The sequence below is a fragment of the Telmatherina bonti genome (genome assembly GCF_933228915.1).
Source record: "Telmatherina bonti genome assembly, chromosome: 23".
NCBI lineage: Eukaryota > Metazoa > Chordata > Actinopteri > Atheriniformes > Telmatherinidae > Telmatherina > Telmatherina bonti.
In genome coordinates, this window is record NC_136632.1 from 20,306,882 (window position 1) to 20,325,810 (window position 18,929).

Consider the following 18,929-nt stretch of genomic DNA (forward strand, 5'->3'; position numbering starts at 1 on the left):
ACTTTACAAAAAAACTGATGGTGTGGTTAATTTTTCTGTATTTTCGGATGTTTTTGACACAACCAATTCATTGTATCAGATACGAATGCACCACTTTCTCATATAGTACAAGTCTGGTAAAGCAATTAAGGAAAAACACACCGAAGTATCGCGATAGTTGGGCACCTTTGGTTCGAACTACAATTCCCATGTTTCGCTGTTGTATAGGCTATTGGGCCGCTGCTAGTAAACTGGTGCAGCTCTGTTGGACTGTTAATGGGAGATTGTGTGGAATTGTACTCGAGGTGAAACACGGTATTGTTTACCGGCTTCTAATGGAGGTGACAGCAGCTCGTAGGTCGTTTCTTTGCGACATTGGTGAGCACTGAAACGTTTATGAACGACTTACATGAACTGCCAATGTCAGCATGCATAGGAGTTCAGATTATACCCTGCGCGTGACATGACTGGCATACAGGATGAGCCACTTGAACAGATGAAAATATGAGAAATTAATTTACTTTTCATATTTTTGTGTTGCTTTACAAAAGCTCCGGATAATCTTGAGGAATTTTGTAAACGTTGCCATATGTTTTACGTTCCTTACTAAAACACATTTTTATTTAATTTTTTCGTGGGATTATAACCGACAAATTTACATAAAGGCGGGGTAACTAATGGTAAATCTGACAGACGATCAAATTATAACAAATATTCAGTGTAATCTGACAACGTGGCCAGATCTCTGATGCGCAAGTGCAAGTGAATGCAGCATTTAATGTACGTATGTTTCATTAACAATCAATTCAGCATTTATATAACATAATTTCACCATCTGTCTGAGAGGGGTAGAATTATGCATACTGGTTACATTTTTATGAAGAGGATGTAAAAGTCATTAAACCACCAGATAAGAAGCTTTCCTTATTAGTGAACAATGTGTTTGTGTACCAGTGATTCAAGCCATTAAATGCATGTACCTCCGAAATAAAAGATTGTAAATGAGGAAAAAGAAAAACATAATTGGCTACTTCTTATTTAAAAATTCCTTTTTTTTTTTTTTTTTTACATTAGATGACCACTTTAATTGTGTTAATTCATTTTCATTCATTGTCTGTGCATCTTAGCCAATTCAGGGTCACAGGTATGCTGGACCCACTCCTGAATTAAATTACTGTTTTTACATTTTTCAATTTTTTTTATTTTTAAAGATCGTTGACATAATTTAATTTTGCCAGTAAGGCAATTACTTAAAAAATAAAAGAAAAAGGGGATATAGAATACTTTCCAATGACGTGGAAAAATGTGTGACTTAAACCCTGATGCTTTTGATGACTTGACATGTTGCACTCATCAAATACTACAAACCAAAAAACATCAGTTTGCTTCCAGAAAGACATGAATGACCTGAGCTGCCATTTCTGAAACTTGATTTTATTACGCTCTAAATGTTAGAACAAGTAAAATCACTTACATTGTAAAAGGTCTATTTATTTGATAATGTTTCTGTGTATATGAGGTTTCTGGGCGGACCGGACTGCCCTGCATGAAGCAGCATCCCATGGAAGAGCCCTACAATTAAAACAGCTCATAGAAGGTGGAGCTTCTGTGAATATGGTGACAGTGGATAACATCACTCCACTACATGAAGCTTGCATACAGGCTCATCCAAACTGTGCCAGGCTGCTGCTGGAGGCTGGAGCACAGGTGAACTAAGAAAAACTGTAAAATATTCACATTATTTGCATTTGCATAATTTACAACTATTAGATTCAAATAAATGATTAGATTAAAAATATGTTTCAATAGAAAAAGACAAACTGAAGATGGTACGTGTTATTGTGATTTTGGTAAGTGTTAAATGAGCTTCATAACCTTGACAGTAAACTATAGAATAAATAGGATTTGTTTTTGTGGTTTTTCCAGGTAGATGTAAGAACCATCCATGGCAGCACGCCTCTATGTAACGCTTGCGCCTCTGGTAGCCTTGAGTGTGCCAAGCTGCTGTTACAGTATGGAGCCAAAGTGAACCCATCTCTCACAGCTCTCACTGCCTCGCCTCTCCATGAGGCCTGCATACAAGGTAAACATTCAGGGAAATAAGACTTAAAAAAGACTTTAAAGAAATACTATATTCTCATTGTTGGTGGGGGTTTCATTTCCTTTCAGGTAATGCTGAAGTTGTGAGGTTGATGATAGCCAATGGAGCAAAACTGGAGGCGTTTGATGTCCATTTTGGTCCTCCTCTTCATATTGCCTGCGCTAAAGGACATGTGGAGTGTGTCAAAGAGCTGCTTAGGGCAGGTAAATGGAAAAAAAAAAAGTTGCTCATTTCTGAGAAATTGTGAGTCTAAATTAGTTTTGACTTGATGCAGGTGCAAATGTCAATTCAATCAAGTTCCACGAGACAGCTTTGCATCACGCAGCTCGAGCCCATGTGGTGGACATGATTGAGCTGCTGGTTGAATTTGGAGCCAACGTTTATGCCAGTGACAACCTTGGAAGAAAGCCGGTAGACTACACAACACCTTCATCTCCTTCTTACTACTGCCTCCATTTTTATGAAAGTAAGTGCATTGCTTTGTAATTACTTTTAGATGAAGGTATCATGACAATGAATCCCTTGCACTCTGTCAGCCTATTTTTGTTCATTTGTTTAGCTGACATAAAAACCTGTTTTTGTTTATAGGTAATCCTCTGAGCCTGCAGCAGCTTTGCAGGATTGCCACGAGAACAATGTTGGGTACCCAAGCATCAGAAGTCATAGATCAGCTGAATATATCCCACCGCATCCGTAGCTACCTCCAGTACTGTGATCATCCTTCATCACTGCAGTGACTTGTTTTAAACAAAAAAGTCTTACAAAATATAAAAATATTTTGTCTACTGCATTCTTTTTTTAATAATAAAACGGACTCAGGATTGTATTGTGCTCTAAAGTGTTGTATAATGGGATATGTTTATGATAAAAAAAAAATTGTTGGTAATAAATCTCCATAAATTACTATGCAAAGTTCGATAAATAACCTTAGAATGATAAAAACTTCAATTACCGGCATGCACCTCGGGTTTCACGTACGTCACGTGACTTCTGCAGCACGTTGACGCCGAGGAAGCGGCTGTTTACAAACAACTCGCTCTACATTGAGCATTTTTATTCACTGAAGGGAAAGAAAAACATTGGAAATGGAAGATTCCCAGCCGTATTACTTTGGAGATATCGGTGAGTTTTATATACACGAGTCAGGACTGCTGACATGATCGCTTTTTGAAAATCTTGACCCAGTTTCACGTCGGTGAGCTAACAGCAAGCACAGTTTAGCTGCCGTGTCAAAGTGTGGCTTTGGATCCAGCAAATTATCTCAAATTACGTTTTTAAATGATAATATGCTTAAGCAGCGTTTGATTTATTATATAACCACTATGGAAAACTTAAACATACAATATTTTATGTGGTGTTGAACTGTTGTATCCGTTTAGAAATTCAATAACAATTCACTTTTTGCCATGTAAATCTTTCCTTCAGCTGCTCTGTGTGATATCAGTTCAAAATGTATTCAAGGGTTCAAGCAAAGCAAATACGTCATTAGAGATATAGCAAGTATATATAAAAAAAGTTAGGGATATTCAGCTTTTGGGTGAAATTTCACAACAAGCCTAAAATGCATTCAAACCTGTACAGGTGAACTTAATGTGATCTTCTCTAAGCTTTTAAATGCACATGTCCAACTGTTAAATGTTTCAATAAATTTTGCACAAGTTGCTGTTCTCTAACAAGGAGCTTAACGGCAAAAATCACGGCAGGTGTGTGATCCTTGAATTGACCAGTAAATGTCCTGGTTCAATTAGAGCTGGTGTTTAAACAGTTGTTCTCATCATGCTGTTCACATTTTGACATCATGAGACCAAGACGACACCTAACAATGGAACAACAGTCCCTTGCCATTGCGATGCTTCAAACAGGACGTTCTCAGACAGAAGTGGCCACTGAGCTTGGAGTGTCACAGAGTGTCATCAGCAGGTTGCAACAGAGATATGGAGAGACTGGAAGAGTCACAGAAAGGCCTAGAAGTGGACGTCCTTAGGCCACATCCCGTGCTGATGACCGCTACATTGTGAACACTGCCCTGAGACAAACACTGGCCGGATGATGAATGCCACTCAACTCCAGGCACGTTTAAGAGAGGTGAGAGGCACCCAAGTGTCACGTCAGACCATTCGAAACCGTTTCCATCAGCGTGGTCTGCGTGCTAGACGACCTGCACGGGTACCTGACCACACCACCAGGCACAGGCATCATCGTCTTGCATGGGCCAGGGAGCATTTACGCTGGACGAGGAACCAGTGGGCCTCAGTGCTGTTCTCTAATGAAAGTCGATTCACACTGAGCAGAAATGATGGCCGGCAACGATGTTGGAGACGTCAGGGAGAGCGCTATGCATCAGCCACTGTTGTCACCAGGCGAGCTTTTGGTGGTGGCGGTGTTACAGTGTGGGCAGGGGTGTCCACTTGGTACAGAACTGCCCTACACTTTGTGAATGGTACAGTGACAAGCCCATACTACCTGAATAACATCATTAATCCAGTGATTGTGCCCCTACATGAACAGCACAGGCCTAATTTCATCTTCATGGACGACAATGCTCCTGCTCATCGAGGCCGCATCATCAGGGAACGGCTGTTGGAGACTGGTGTACCTCAAATGGAATGGCCTGCACTCTCTCCAGACCTGAATCCCATTGAAAACCTGTGGGATCAGCTGAGCCGTCGTGTAGAGACTCGAAACCCTGCACCCCAGAACCTCAATGACCTGAGGGCTGCCCTTCAAGAAGAGTGGGATGCCATGCCTCAGCAGGCAATAAGTTGCCTTGTGAACAGCATGAGACGTCGTTGTCAAGCTGTAATTGATGCTCAAGGGCACATGACGAGATATTGAGACGTTCAAATTTTTTGTTGTGGTGTAACTACCATTGTTGTTACCTTTTGTGTTGAATGAATTTTTTGAGATGAGGAAATCAGTAGTGCATCCTTCTACTTAAATGTCTTACTTTACTGATATTATATCACTGTAGCATGAACATATTGCATTTTCCATAAATTTCACCTGAAAGCCAAATATCCCTAACTTTTTGTGAGTAGTGTGTGTGTGTGTGTGTGTGTGTGTGTGTGTGTGTGTGTGTGTGTATATATATGTGTGTATATGTATGTATGTGTATATATATATAATTTTTTTTAAATTTTTTTTTTTTAACAGTATTCAGACTTTAGTTTTGTCTAAGAATCTGTTAATTCTTATTAAATGCATGGAATAACTGGAGTTTAAAACAATTTACTCCACATTGCAAGTTTTCTGCATGTGTTTCATGATGGCAAGTACCCCAGAAGTAAAAATCTGACCTGGAAATGAAGCATTTATTAGCCTTTTTGATGAACCTGGTTGAGTGCAGGGTTGTCACATTGAAATAAATGAATCACAGAGAATTTCAAAAGTCTTCTTGCATGCATGTATTTTTATTCGTTGCCTTGCAGGCTGCTGGGCTGAAAGAACAAAGGTGCACAAGGCAGCATCATTAGGCCAGGCCTCTCAGTTGCAGCACCTCATTAAAAGTGGAGCTTCAGTCAACATGGTGGCTGTGGACTCCGTCACACCACTGCATGAGGCCTGCCTACATGGCCAAGCCCAGTGTGTGCAGCTGCTGCTGGAAGCTGGAGCTCAGGTAAAACATTCCTATATATATATATATATATATATATATATATATATAATTTTATTATATGATAATCAACTATGAAGTTTAAGACTGTCTTCTTAAACAAATGAAATGCATGCATTTCATTTTGTCAGAACCATTATCAACAAACAGGCCAAATAAATGTTTGATGGAGGAAGTATGTTGGAAAGGTTGATGTTTTACACAATATTTCATACTGCTTCCTGTGATCAGGTGGATGCAAGGAATGTGGATGGGAGCACACCATTGTGTGATGCGTGTTCAGCTGGTAGCTTGGAGTGTGTGAAGCTTTTGCTAAAGCATGGCGCCATGGCCAACCCTACCCTTACCTCCCGCACAGCTTCTCCCCTTCACGAGGCCTGCATGGGAGGTGAGTACTTCACAATCTTTTTAAAACTTCATGCTGTGTTAATATAAAAGTTTTAATGACTTCATTCAGTGAATTCTTTTGTTTGATTTTTAGGTAACTCGGATTGTGTGAAGCTTTTGATTACCATGGGCGCTTTTCTTGAGGCATATGATCTTTACTACGGGACCCCGTTGCATGCGGCTTGTGTCAATGAGCACACAGACTGTGTTAAAGTTCTGCTCAATGCAGGTAAGTAATGGTTCAAGACCATGAGGGAATGACTTTGCAAAAAATAGCAGATTACAAGAAGAAGAAGGAGGGTGCATGCTTCCAGACTTTTCTGCAACACGTTTAAGTTTGAGTGGATTTTTAAAGTAACATTTAGATTGCTGAACTTCTTTGCCTTGCTGAAATGCTCTGTCTAATCCCAGACATATAACTCACCTGTTGCCAATTAACCTGATTACTTGCCAAATGCTCCTCCAGTTGTTTATTTGTGCAAATTACTTATCAAGCCTTTTATAGTCCCTGATACAACTTGTTTTTTACTTTACATACATGGCTGCCATCAAATCCAAAATGAGTGCATGTGCAGACAGAGAGATTATGATCAGGTTTGTCTTTTTAAAATGTTTAGGTCATATACTTGGGTATATGAAGACTTGTGCTTTTTATATACCCCAAATTGTTACTTTTTGTATGAAAAGAAGTTTTAAAAAGCTGTCTTATTTAATTTGATGCAGATAAACAACAGGATCAGATGGATGAATAGATACTTTTATTGATCCATAAACTTGGACATTGGTTGCAGCAGTGAATATTGAGGCCAACACTGACTCGTATGAAAACAAACGAAATAAAATAGCAAATTAAACAGTTCTACATCCAAAATAATAATCAAAATATACAGATCAAAACAACATACACAAATGTAACAGATATAAAAATATATAGATTTTAAACAAGGATGTAAAAAATAAAACCCAAATGAAAATGAACTGGGAAGTGAATAAAAGCAGCAGATGGATCGTGTTGACCATCCAGGCGGTTACCGGTCTGCCAGTGGTGAGTCTTTGATCACGGTGTTGGAATGTGGCTGCAGAGATTTCCTGTATCTGTGCGACAGCAGCGTTGTCTCGGTCTATCTGAGAAGAAGCTCCCCTGTCTGACCAGTGTATGATGGAGAGGTTGGTTGGGGCTATCCATGATGGAAACCAGTTCATTCAAAGACCTCTGCTCTTCATGACGGAGCCAGTGTTATTTTAGAAGTTTGCTGAGTCTATCGGTGTTGCTCGCTCCGATGCTGCTTCTCCAACCAGCAGCAAAGGAAAATACACTGGAGATGACAAACTGGTGAAAGACCTCCAGCATCTTGCTGCAGACATTGAAGGATCTGAGGCCTCATTTATAAAACTGCGTAGCAACGATGACTACAGGTGGCGTACGTACGGAAAACAGGAAATGTGGCGCAAAAAAACTTCCTGATTTATAAAGCAGTGCGCACGCACGTCCCACGCCGTGTTTCGCTTTATAAATCAGGATCAACACTAAATTTTGCGCATGAAAAGGAACATCTAGTCACGCCCACATGTTGGCTACAAAAGATCAGGCGAACCCCTCTGATAAATATTAATCAATCTTATTTTCATGGCGGTTCAGCAGGGAAAAAAAGCAAAACAGAGGAATTTTCTGGAATATGAGGTAGAAATTCTAATATAAAATGTAAAAAAATATTTTATTTGGTGGAAGCGGGATGGACATCAGCACCGCCAGAAAGGCAGAGGAGCGTCGGCAGGTGACAGATGCTCCTCTCATCAGACCACCGGACTTATCTAGAAAGTAAAAATAAAGTGGTCAGACATTAAGATGGAAGGAAGTGCATCGCCGTCCACAGGAGGAGTATGTTCACCATGCTGCTCACTCCCACAGATGAGAAGCTGGTGGGGAAAATGAACAAGTCCAGAGATACACTGGAACCAAATGTGCCAAATGCTCCTTTGTTTCACTTCTTAAAATAAATGCACACAAATAAGGCGTCTCTGACTCCAGTTTTATTGTTAAAATACTGGAGTTTCTGTGTCCCAGCTGGGTTCCAGCACTGCGACTGTGGTTGGAGAGGGAGAGGCCAGTGATTCCACCTGGTGCACCCCAGCAGGCGTGTCCTCACAGAGGACACAATAATTGCCATCAAGGAGGAGGTGCAGGAGTTGTTGAGAAATAAAAACCACCCTGAAAGAAATTACACACAAATAGAAACTTGTGGATAAATCAGAATCCTCTACTTCTGATGTGTTGCATCATCTCTGGATGTAAAGCAGCAGTTTGGTTCCAACACAGGGTGAGTTTGAGATCCTCTCAGGTGAACGTTACACGTTTCCATTCAGTGCCATGTTATGTCGCGTATGCCTCCACTTTTTTGCACACATTTGAAGCTGTACAACAGGTTTCCTCTTGTGCATCGAGGCACCTCCGCCTGCACTTCATCAGCCTGATGACCGCTACACCTCGGCGTGTCTGTTACTCTGCGCTCTGGGTTGGGAAAAGAAGGGAGGAGCTTTGACCTGTCAATCACTTCCCTTTGGAAGGTGCCAGGCTTGAATCTCCATTCACCATGCTCATCAGTAAACCGCTATGCGCCTTTCACACATTTGGGTACAATTTATATCCAACCATCACTTCATGTTCTGTATTTGCACGTCAATTTTTTAAATTTTTTTTTTTAACTGCAATTACTCATTTAGAGCTTTATTAGTCTGGCAGCTTCTGTACGACGTATTAATTGTGTGATCTGGTTTATATAACATGTAAAACTGCTTCATTTCAGAACATATTTTAGTGGTAGACGGTTTACGTGGTGGAGTAACAATATTAAATACATGTTTTCTCAGTTTTTGTAAATGCTGTTAAAGTACAACTTTCTGCGTGAAAGTTTATTTGATTTTGAACAAATGTCTTAAATTTCATACCATTTCTTTGGTTTTATTTTCTGCCTTTGGTGTGGTTGTTTCCTGTTTCTCCAGATGTTGTGCGTACGCCAGGGTCAGAGTTGGCGTGGCAGTAGGGACATCTTACCGCCAAGTTGGGTTTTTATAAATCCCAAAAGTTGACTATAATTGGCGTACGCTGGGTTGTTCTGCAGCGTGCGACAGATTTATAAATAAGACCTCTGAGCTGTCTCAAGAAGTAGAGCCTTCAGTCCAGCCTGTCGTCCCGGCTGTCTCTACCTCTTGCACCGTAACGTTCAGTAGCAGTGAAGGAATCTGGCACCATCTCTCTGGTCTTTAGAAACAGGTGATTCTTGCTGGTCCACTCTACAAACCAGTCCACCAGCATTCTAAAAACGCAACCCTGAGTTTTATTTTTAATCATTTTTTAAGAGCTGACTTTCTTTTCTCATTACCTTCCAGGCGCTAAAGTCAATGCTACCAGGCTTCACGAGACTCCACTACACCACGCTGCTAAAAACATGCGAGTTGAGATGATTGAGATACTGGTAGAGTTTGGTGCCAACATCTACGCCAGAGATCAGCACAACAGGAAGCCTGTGGACTACACAACACCAGGCTCTGTGTCTGCAGCCTGCCTACAGTTTTATGAGAGTAAGTCTGAACTGAAGTTTAGACTGTTTACAGTTGTGCTCATATGTATTCATCCCCTTTCATTAAATAAAAAAGGCTGAATTTACAACAGTCAATCAAATAACTGGAGACTTAAAAAAGGAACAATAACTAAAAATGAGCAAAAATATAATTTAGTAATATAAGACACTGTTTTTTTTTATTTAATTGAGTTAAAGAAAGGAAAAAAACCAAAGAAATTGGTCCTGGACAAATTAGAGCACTTTTCTGCTGAACAGTGGGACAAAATACCTGTCAACAGGTGCAGAAGTCTGACTGAGAGGAACAGAAAACACCTGACTGGAGCGGAAACATTAAAGGATTGTTCAACAAAATATTAATTTATGAGTGATATGTAATAAATGATCCAATTTGTTAGCTTTAAAAAAATTCTATTGAACCAGAATTGGAAAATAATGTAATAATTTACATAAAATTTGTATTTATTATTACTTCAGTCAATTTCAGATTATTTTACATTATTTCTGTTTTTCTTCTTCTTTAATGAAAGGGTATGAATAAATATGAGCACAACTGTATGTAAAATAAAGCCATGTTTGTGCAGCACTGCAGTTCCTGTTAAACACCAGCAGGTGGCAGCCAAAGCTCAAAGAAGTCCCTGACTGCACAGCTGTACACACAGCTGGTGATACTATAGTTTAGCTAATTTAACTGGAGGTTATCATACAGTATTAATAACATAATCAAATGTAGCAGTTGATCTCATTGTAAATTCTAAGTTTATGAGCCGTTCAGTTCATTTTAATGGCTCGGATGGCGAATATCCAATTGCATGTTGTAACTCCCTCCTTTGTTTCCTGTGTTTGTAGCCACGCCAATGAGTCTGCAGCAGCTCAGCAGGTTGGCAGTGAGGAGGAAGCTGGGCACCACGGCTCTGCAAGTCATAGCTCAGCTGGATATGCCGAAGCTCATTATCAGCTACCTCTGCTATCAGTGAGTGTCGCAGCTGCAAGAAGGGGGATGATGCTCAGAGAAACAACTGGAAACACAAAGCAGATGCGCAATTCCCACACAGGTTCAGCGAAGCTCCCACAGCAGCTGACACACACACTGAAACTTTATCGTGCCAAGCACAAGTCCAGAGCTTTAAGGCTGTGACTTAAAGCTGTATTCCTGCCCCTCTTTTGGAATATCTTAAAGTGAACAATAGAAACATTACAAATGTCACAAGTCCGGTTAAATAAATACTGTACAGTCATAAAAACACAGTCATTAATATAAGAATTTCCCAGTAGCACAACTGGAATACTTGTCTGAGGAATCTAAATAGCAGTGAGGCGATATTCCAGTTCTCTTATAGGTTGTTTTTATTAACACTTGTTATTTTAAAAAGGAAGACTTGCAGCATTTAGTAAAAATATACCCTGGAGAGTTAGTAAAATATGTCTGGATTTATATTTTACCATCTGTAAACTTGAACAAATGTACATTTTCTTTCTTAAAACATGCACAAAGCCAGTTTTTAAGGATTCACACTGTTGCACCTTGACATAAACTCTAAGTACTTAAAGGAAAGCTGTGCGCTAAGGTCTTAATGTCATGTCTGCAAGGCACTTTGGTCTCAATTAGAGCTGGACTCTGATCCAGTATTGATATAATGCTTTAATACAGATCATTTTCATATTGAACTGATGTGACTTTTCTGTGCCATTGTTTCACATAAGGATCAAGAGTTCAGCGTTTGCTGCTGTCAATGATTATAAATAATTGTTTAAATAGTAATATAAGCTTAAAGCCACAATTTTATTCCAGAATTAATAATTGATTACCGATCAGTTAGCTCGGCATGTCTTTCCTTGGAGAAACTAGGGCTGTGACGATATGCTTTTGTCCCGATTCGATTTAAATCGCAATTTTCACAATTCTTTGAGATTGTTGATTTTTGTAGATTTTAAAAAAAAAATGTATAAAGCCTTTTTTTTGCTCGTCATTTTTATTGATTTCAATCAGGAAAACACAACACAGAAGCCAGACCATCATTCTGATGCCATAATGCCCAAGAAGACAAGTGAAGAGATCAATAAAAATAATATAAGATGACAAAAATTTTATAGTGGATTAATTTTATTTATTTTTTTTTAAAAAAAAAAGATTTTTTTTCAACAAAAAAATAGATTTTAAAATTGTGAAGCAAAAAAAAATCCCTTTTTTTTTTTTGATTCGATTTTCCCACAACTAGTAGAAATCAAGAAAACGTGTATTAAGGGAGGAAAACATTACAACTGAGTGGAAAAAAAATTGCACAAGTCCGATTTGCAACTTCCCATCTTCGTTGTTTCAAGCGAAGGGGTGAAGATAAACATGATGAGAAGCGAGGATCTGCGAAAAGAATGATGCGTGCATATCTGCTCTGAGCGCTTCACACGGATGTGGCCGCAAGCTGGAAGACAGTTGCGTGTGATTTTTCTATTTCCTCTACTTCCTCGCTAAACACAATCATTTTGCCACTGGCAATCACGTCACCAGCGTGTGATCTTACCTCTATCTAGGTCAGGTACCACAAGAGAAGGCTGTGCTTTGAGGTGTGAGGAATGGTTGTAGATGGGATTTTATTTTAACTGGAGAACAAGCCACACGGCCCAGAGAAGAAGCAAAAGAAGGTGTAGGCGTATTCAGTCTGATTGTAGTTGCTGAGCGACATTTAAAAGCAAACAAACGACACGTATATCGCACACTTAAGTCTGCATTCCCAGAATAACAAAAGAGAAAACGTGCCGGATGCCGAGGAAGACCAAGCAACGCTGTTTCTAAGTGAAGCTCTCCAGATGCTGCTCTGCTTCATCCGAGATTCTTGTAATTCACACAGTCTCTGATTAATACAGACGCTGTACTCTCCAGCAGACACTGATCCCGGCTGCCTATTTATAGCTTTGTGCCTGTTGCGCCATTAAATCTGCTTATAGGGACTGACCCAGGGAGCTCCGTTACTGTCGGGCTTGATATTCTTAGCTACAGGTGCAGAAAGCTGTTTATGAATTCCTCAGATGGCTTTAGAACTATTATTTAACTATTCTCTGCTGAGTCGACGTGACCCGTTTTATCCAGCGAGGTCGAATAAGGCCGTACACGCACTTTATGATCTGACATCAGATTAATAGATGATGTTGGGTTGCACATGAAAGCACTGTGTGTGTTCTGGTTTGATCTGCCTCTGTCTGTCCCAGAATGTTACAGTAAGTCAGGCATTCTTTGGCACTTTATTCTTACAATCTGCTTCTTGTAAAAAAAGCAACACTCACTCAGTATTTAGCTGGGACCTGATATTTCTAGAGTAAAACATCTGGTTGTCTGGCGTTGTCTGTGTTGGGTTTTTAACATCACTCTGATAAATAGAAGCGTTAAGCAAGATGCAGTGCTGTTGAACTACATCAGCTTTACTATCTAACATGTTTTAGTACCTCAACTAAGAAACATGTTAAAAGCAGGGTGTTTTTTCTTCTTTATATCTGAGAAGAACAAAAATTTTCCCACTTTTTTTCCAGCTTAAAACTACCCAGTTCCCATAGTTGTCTCAATCAACTCAGTCTGAAACATCAGCATTTGTTTGTCATTGGAGGGCTGTTTTATAATAAAAATCCTGCAGGCTTTCCAGGTGTCTCTGCTACAACACACCTGATTTAGATAAATGAGTCATTGTGCAGAGTGTGATAGGATAGTTTGGGTCAGGTGGGTTGAAGCACAGACACACTGAAAACCTGCAGGACAGCGGCCGTCGAGGACTGACTTTGGACATTCTGTTGCTTGTTACAGTCGACATGCAACTCAGTATTTATGTAAAAACTTGTAAGAAGTACTGTTAGCACTAGCGCTGTCTTGGCTAAATTGGCTGAAAACATGATTAGCATATATTCTGTGGGAAGTTGACATCTCAGGCTATAAAGGCTTTCCTTGGAAGAGACGTTCCGAAATACTCAGTTGGTAAAAAACTGTGCTTGTATGTGGATGATAGGTAGGGATGCACCGATCCACTCTTTGAGAGTTCTGATCCGATACCGAAATCTGAAATGTGAATATCTGCCAATGCCAATATTTGCCGATACCAAATCTGTTTATGTGAACATTATTGTAACTATGGTTATTATTGCTGTTTATAACTGTGTAAGATTTCATTAGGTTGTAATAAATGACCCATCCTTTCTGAAGTTACCTCACCAATACAAATATATATTACAGATCTAACAATTTCAAGTTTTATTTTGATTTGGCACATTTTACCTAAATACAACTATAAATGTGTGGTTTGGAAACAAAGATCTTGCTTTTGGTGGAACAAAAAAAGTGACATTTTAACATTCAAGGCATTTATTTCTTTTAAAACATCTCTGAAGCATGTCATCAAACACATCTGCACTAGCTTGACTAGTGTGGTATCTGGTTTCGGTTGTGGTACTGGTACACTCTTATTAATACCAAGTATGAGTACACACGCTTGGTATTGAGCCGATACCGATACTGGTATTGGTATCGGTGATACCAATACCAGATAATTTGTGCTTAATGATAAGCACAAATAAATATATCAAATAATCAAAATACCATTGTTTGGATATAAAATGGCTTAATTTTACACTTAACAAAGCACTTAAAGTCTTAAATTTAGTCGTATTTTTCGTAATTTGAAGTTTACTTTGTAAAAGTGAAGTAAATTTGATGAATGATAAATTTACCTTCACTCCTGCAGGTTGTTTTTAAATGGAAAATCTATGAAAGGTTGAGAATCAACATAAAAAACTTGTTTTTAAATTTTTACTTTTTTTAAAAAAACATTTTGTTTATGAATTTGATGCAAGCAACGCATTTTAGACAAAGCGAGATATAATAACAAAAAATTTGATTGAGACAGTTGGTTTAATAAAAGAAAACAAAAACCTTTAACAATCAGTGTATCATATTTGGTGCAAAATATTTATAATACTTATCGAAGACCGTATGGTAAAAACTTCATTCAAAACCCTGCTGTAAACAACCAGATACTTGTGCTCTGCCCCCTGGTGGATATATTTAGCATTACAATAAGTCAGACATGCAGTAATATACTTAATGTTTGGTTTTTTTTTTTACAATTTACCGAAGGATCAATGACAAACTTCAGGTTCTATTATATGTCTATTATTTCTTTGTTTTTTTAGTTAGTTGCTAAAAGGTGACAAGTAAAGAAGAGACTTCATGTGCAAACAGTAACAGAACATTTCTCAACATGAAATGATGAATTAAAGTAAAACATCTACCTTTTATTTAATCTTAATCAGTGGTGTTTTCTTTCAACAGCTAATAATTTTTTGTTGTTTTGCTTCTTTGTCCTTTTCACTCATGAGGATAAAAACCAGCATCCACGTGCAGCTTATTGATATCACCTGTCAGATTTTTTGGGTTTAAAGTTCACAGTTTTTAAATTTCCATCTTCTGTGAGGAGCTGCCAGCAGCCACAATTACATTGCCCTGGATTTAAAGAGCCTAAACCCATCGGACAGCTTTAACGAAGTTGTGCACCTGTGTGTTTACAGTTTGCCTGACAGATTGGTGCCAAGTATTCAAACTCCAGTAGTTTGTAGTTTCAGATCGCCTTCCAAATCTCCCATCTCTGCCCGTCTTTGACTGTCAGGCTAAACGTGCCATGCCTGGCCTGCACGGTTTTGGCCTGAATATGTCTGCTGTGCTCCATAGACATGCCAAGCTGTAAAAAGCTTGATTAATTAAAATAAAAATTCCTGGAAACTCACCTTCCATCATTACAGCATTACAACATACTTGGGCTGTTAGTCGTTCTAAGAAATGGGGTCCAAGTCATTAAAAGCTTGCTGTGTAAATAAATAATGTTGAAGCACAGACCTCATGGGTCATTCCCTTTCATACCAGTTTAAGTAACTCGCTCAGATAGAAATGGGTCTTAAAATAACCGCTGGGAAACGTGCTGGGTTTTAAAGCATTGTAAGAGCACATAAGAGACCAGAATAAAGCGAGAGGAGGAAAGGTATGAAGGAATGTCCGGTTATCTGACATGAGAAATGTGCCCTGTCCATTACAGGAGTTTCCAACCAACCAGAGGTTATTTTAAACTTTTCTCCTGGGATGTCTCACTGGTTTAAGTTTAGTGTGTGTGTGTGTGTGTGTGTGTGTGTGTGTGTGTGTATGTATATATATGTATATATATATATATATATATATATATATATATATATATATATATTTATAAAATGAAATTGTACAAAACTGAATATTATTTACCTGTTGATTATTGAAAAATAAACTGTACTGCTTGACTGTTGTAATGTCTCTGCATCAATCACTTTTTTTTATATAAAAGTGTCTTTAACGTGCTGTTTTACTATTTTATTTAACCAGGAAGTCGCTCAGAGTGGGCCTGTCGCAATAAGTCATTTAGTTACACGATAAGAAAAAATGTGAACACTAAGTTTGCAGGACGCAATAATTGAAAAATTTTCTTTCTTTTCTCTCTCGAGTGCTGCATTTGTTTTAGGACAACATTAAATCAACACAGCATTACAACAAGTTTCCATCTGTGCTTGAAAAACAACCATCAATGGCGGTTTTCCCAGCTGGGAAAAAAAAGACCTTGACAAACAGGCTAGCTCCATCTTCCCTTCAGTCCACCATCACCACGGTGTTTAACCAACAGATTAACTACCAACAGGACAGTACAACATGGTGTGTACTCACACAGTGTGGTTGGTAAAGCCATGCTGCCCTTTAATATTGTCAAAAAGGCGACATTTTGAAAAATGTTGCAAACATTTCCCAGCCAGTATGAATTACCTGGATGAACATACATGTTATAAACGGCTTTTCCACAACTTTACAATAAGATAAAAAATTACATTTTACCATTCCACCTCTAGTAAAGTCCAAACATGTCCCCTTATATGAGCTGACTATAGACTATGTAACTGTGTTACATGGTGTTTAGAGACCATATGTTCCAGATGACCACATTGCTCAAGCCCCAGGAGAAATCCTGATGTGTTTTAGCAGACTGGGGACTGGATGAGTCTAGTCTGCACATCGAGCTAAATGATCTTTAGAAATTAAAGTATTTTGGTCTTTAAAAGGCTTTACTTGCATTATTATGGAATTGTTATTCTAGTTTAAAAAAAAAAAAAAAAGATCTCAAACAATAGTCACTTAGCGCAATATTATCGTCTATCGCAATAATTTGAGACAATTAATCGCATGGCAAAATTTGTTACCGTGACAGGCCCATCTCTGAGACTAGAGACCTGTTCCATGTCATATAGGCCTGCAGCTGTCGTCCCCAAAACCTTTCAGATGTAGTTCCATTATTTAACCAAAAACAGGTTTATTTTAAAGTCAGTGATGCAATGATCCAAATGCACTACATTAGTCTACATAAGACTGTTTGTTAGTGATGCATTAATTAGAACAATACTTAATTTAAAAGCTAAAATGAATTAGAATTGCTGTCTAAACATATGAGATAATAAAATGAGTTTTACTAAGATGGAAAGAAAAAAATATTCTTTTCTGTAAACGTTCATCTACCCACAAATTGTGCTTTTGTGACTGAGAAGTTATCAAGAAATGAAAATCAAACTTTAAAAGTGTATTTGGTTTTGCTTTTAATTAGCTTTTATAATCTATTTACATAAAACATGAACTACATTTTGAAATGTTTTTAGCCATCTGTTTTAGAATTGCAATAAGTTTTAAGTTATATTTATTTAATTTTATTTTGATTTTATTGTTAGCAACCAAGCGTTATCGTTTATTCAGTGGGTTTATCACATGACTGATATAAAACAGAATCAACTCAGCTTGACATTATCTGCTCTTTGAAAACACACTGTTGATAATGCTATTTATTTTACCCTCATTGTTCAGTACAGACCAACGTATCCATGGAGATTTGATATAGTTGAAACTGACACATTGCAATGTGATGGGTAACTCTGAACCCAGGCGAGGAAATGGTTGCTACAACCAAAAACAGTGCCTGAGCCAGGTTGTGGCCGTGGCGTCCATAGTGGGTCCTCTAGGACCGCTGTCTTCCAGGTTGTCAATGCATCCTTGCTCTAACACAGCTGGCTCAAATTAAATGGATTAAACACCCTGTGCAGTCATGACTTGTTTTAGTCAAGTGTGTTGGGGCAGAAATATATTAATATCCAGCAGGATTGTGGCCCTTGAGGACCGGAGCTGGACACCCCACCGGGTTATGACCTAAAACAGTCATTATGCAGGTCTTAGTATTTCCCTTGTCGGCTTCTACACCAGCCTGGTAATGAGGCATTGACCTGCAGGATGAAAGATCTCATGGGTCTTTTACAAAGTTTAGATTATATTTATGGTCTATATCTGTTACTTTAGTTTCTCTTTTGTAACAGTTTCAGTATTTGATCAAATTTAGACCTTTTGAGTTTAAAAGTCGTGTCTAAACATTTAAGCAACAAACACGTATTAAAAGTATTTCAGTCAAAAGGCAGCACCTTAAACGCCTCCTAAACTTCCTGTTTGTTGTTTACTTCTCATATCCGGCTTCAGAACCATCATTTTCTTCTACATTATGTGAAATGAAATACTAAACAAAGTAAACTCTCAGATGTTCCCCTGTTTCAACACACCTGATTGAAAGAAACACATCACTGGGTTGATAACAAGTTGTTGGATAACAAGATGTTGGATCCACCTAGTTAGAATCAGGTGTGTTGGAGCAGGGAAACATCTACAAAGTACAGGACTCCCCCCCCGTCATGCAAGGTCAGTTGCTTTCTGGTTCCACTAGGTTGTGCCATTTATAAAGAAATAATTAGCCAAACAGCTAACAACAAGCTGTTATATTATTCAGAATGCGCTCACACCCAAACTGAAGGGGGGTCCTGTAACGGCCCCCTTCAGCTTGTGGATAATTAATCAGGCCCTGTTGACTTCCTCGCATCCCTCCTTTGCCTTCTGAGAAATGTGCCCTCTGTCAGTGAGCCATAAACAGAGGGGGGACTGCATGTTGCCCTTCAGGGGAGGGGAGCAAACTAAAAATGAGGAGTGCCGACTGGGAGAGTAGATCGTGGATTTGAAGCACTAAGCAGACAGGAACTGGGGAGCTTTTTGTTAGAGGATCACAGATAAACACAGCTAGATGCTGTGATGGTCCAGTGCTACGCTTCCCAATCAGACAGTGCAACATGAAAATGTGCCCCCCCCCTTCAAATGAGCTGCAGATGTGAGATACTACAGTAAAGAGTGCCTTATATAAAACTC

At 38.8% G+C, this 18,929-nt stretch overlaps 2 protein-coding genes across 3 annotated transcripts; both read left to right on the forward strand.

Moving 5' to 3' along the window:
- Nucleotides 1-17: 17 nt before the first annotated feature.
- Nucleotides 18-2,979, forward strand: LOC306773271 (ankyrin repeat and SOCS box protein 13-like; the record flags this gene model as incomplete). 2 transcript variants are annotated; one of them, XM_079263040.1, is made up of 7 exons in its annotated part: nucleotides 202-357; nucleotides 1,499-1,686; nucleotides 1,789-1,829; nucleotides 1,906-2,062; nucleotides 2,149-2,283; nucleotides 2,355-2,546; nucleotides 2,669-2,979. In XM_079263040.1, 5 exons carry the CDS (start codon nucleotides 1,806-1,808, stop codon nucleotides 2,815-2,817), a joined length of 657 nt encoding a protein of 218 aa, XP_079119166.1. In that variant the 3' UTR covers nucleotides 2,818-2,979. The 2 variants fall into 2 exon arrangements, with proteins under 2 accessions (XP_079119165.1, XP_079119166.1); XM_079263039.1 differs by lacking the exon at nucleotides 1,789-1,829 and having other exon boundaries at nucleotides 18-357; nucleotides 2,669-2,932.
- Nucleotides 2,980-3,078: 99 nt separating this feature from the next.
- LOC306773272 (ankyrin repeat and SOCS box protein 13-like) lies at nucleotides 3,079-10,635 on the forward strand (the record flags this gene model as incomplete). Its single annotated transcript, XM_079263041.1, has 6 exons — nucleotides 3,079-3,202; nucleotides 5,509-5,696; nucleotides 5,925-6,081; nucleotides 6,175-6,309; nucleotides 9,468-9,659; nucleotides 10,508-10,635. The coding sequence occupies exons 1-6, from the start codon at nucleotides 3,166-3,168 to the stop codon at nucleotides 10,633-10,635; spliced, it is 837 nt and encodes a 278-aa protein (XP_079119167.1). The 5' UTR covers nucleotides 3,079-3,165.
- Between the last annotated feature and the right edge of the window lie 8,294 nt (nucleotides 10,636-18,929).